The sequence below is a fragment of the Camelina sativa genome, chromosome 3 (assembly GCF_000633955.1).
Source record: "Camelina sativa cultivar DH55 chromosome 3, Cs, whole genome shotgun sequence".
Taxonomy (NCBI): Eukaryota; Viridiplantae; Streptophyta; class Magnoliopsida; order Brassicales; family Brassicaceae; genus Camelina; species Camelina sativa.
This window is the reverse complement of record NC_025687.1, coordinates 13,837,345-13,839,015: the sequence shown is the minus strand read 5'-3', so window position 1 is coordinate 13,839,015 and position 1,671 is coordinate 13,837,345. Positions and strand designations below refer to the sequence as shown.

Genomic DNA, 1,671 nt, shown 5'->3' with positions numbered 1-1,671 from the left:
TTTTTATGAAAAACGCAAATTACTAAGTAAGTGTGTGATTGGTGACTTGATACAGATTTCCTAAAAATAATTGAAATACGCATTTAAAGGGTTTCCATTCACCGCCTATATCTCTACTCTCTCTAGTCACCGACAACCCATGAGGACCCTAGCTAATAGATAATTGATGTTATATAAGTAACTGTTTTTTGGCTTGTTGATGAGAGATTTTTCATTAACTAAACAAATACACATACAAAAAATCAGTACTACATACACAGTTTCTACCGAGATATGTCGATCGCCTTCTCAAGTTTTCTTCTGTTTATCACCATCATCACAAGTTCCCTCACAAATATAACAGTGGCCTCTTCGCAAGCTCTTCCTCCAGATGAATGTACAAGAAGAATCGCCATTTTGGAAAATTCTTACAAAACATAGTCATCTGTAATCAGTACATATAAATAATTTGTATACACAATCGATTTGTTTGTTGTTATATTGATGTAGTGAATGCTCTAAAGGAGATAGCTATTACACTTGGACTCACGAGACGGTTGAACCTAAGCAACGGATACCCTTGTCCTAAAGGAAAACTGATGACCATACCAGAAATTGAGTTTGTTCCGGAGATGAACAACACCATTGTTTGTGATTGTAACAACGCCACATGTCATATTACAGAAATGTGAGTGTTATTCTTTAGTCTTTTCTTCGTTTAGTCTTTCTTCTCTTCTATCTTAATATACTTTTTTCTGCATAATAAAAAAAAATTATAAAAACAGAGATCTTAAGACCATGAGTCTTCCTGGAAAACTTCCACCTCAGTTAGTCAAGCTTCGATATCTCCGGAGAATGTAAGTTCAGATATATATGATTAGTTAATTCGATGTTTTTCAATTTGCAAGACATGGTTACAATACATGTTAAGAAAACAAAGGGCTTCTTTTTCAAAAAGGAAAAAACAAAAAAAAATAAAGGGCTATATAAATTGCAGAAATTATAAACAGCAAACGCAAAAACGAAATGGAAGTGGAATGGAAAAAGTAACAAACAAAATCTGAAATAATTGAATGGAAACGTATGTTTGATTNATTTTAATAAAGCATTTAGTTATTGTATCATATCATTACGTTGTTTTTCAAATGGATATTTAACCAACTGATAGTATACAATAGGCCTTGTTTAACCAAATGGATATTTCTAAGTTTTTTTTTACAAGAAATTTAATAAACTGATATATTGTCTACTCTAATTAAATTATCTTAATTCGCCTTAATTATATCTTTTTTTTTTGTTGTAGTATTTCTAATGGCATTTGCTCTTGTTTGCACTTTGCAGAGACTTGTGTCGAAACTACCTTTCGGGAACAATCCCAATGGAGTGGGCTTCAATGCAATACCTCACTTATATNCAAAAAAAAATAAAGGGCTATATAAATTGCAGAAATTATAAACAGCAAACGCAAAAACGAAATGGAAGTGGAATGGAAAAAGTAACAAACAAAATCTGAAATAATTGAATGGAAACGTATGTTTGATTTTAGAGAATAGAAATTATCTGAGCTTTTCTTTTTTTGTTATTTAAATTGTGACAGTAATAACGTATAAATGCAAACCCAAACGTACACTTTTGAACGTAGAATACTAGAATCTATATATATATATATATATATATATATATATATATATA

At 30.6% G+C, this 1,671-nt stretch overlaps 1 protein-coding gene across 1 annotated transcript in view; it reads left to right on the top strand.

The window, feature by feature from the left end:
- The window catches only part of LOC104776998 (probable LRR receptor-like serine/threonine-protein kinase At1g29720), an 8,514-nt gene continuing 6,992 nt past the window's right edge, over positions 150 to 1,671 (top strand). The window contains exons 1-4 of the mRNA XM_010501178.1: positions 150 to 376; positions 490 to 667; positions 765 to 836; positions 1,321 to 1,443. Coding sequence (XP_010499480.1) covers positions 274 to 376; positions 490 to 667; positions 765 to 836; positions 1,321 to 1,443 — 476 coding nt within the window. The 5' untranslated portion in view covers positions 150 to 273. The remainder of the gene's footprint in view (positions 377 to 489; positions 668 to 764; positions 837 to 1,320; positions 1,444 to 1,671) is intronic.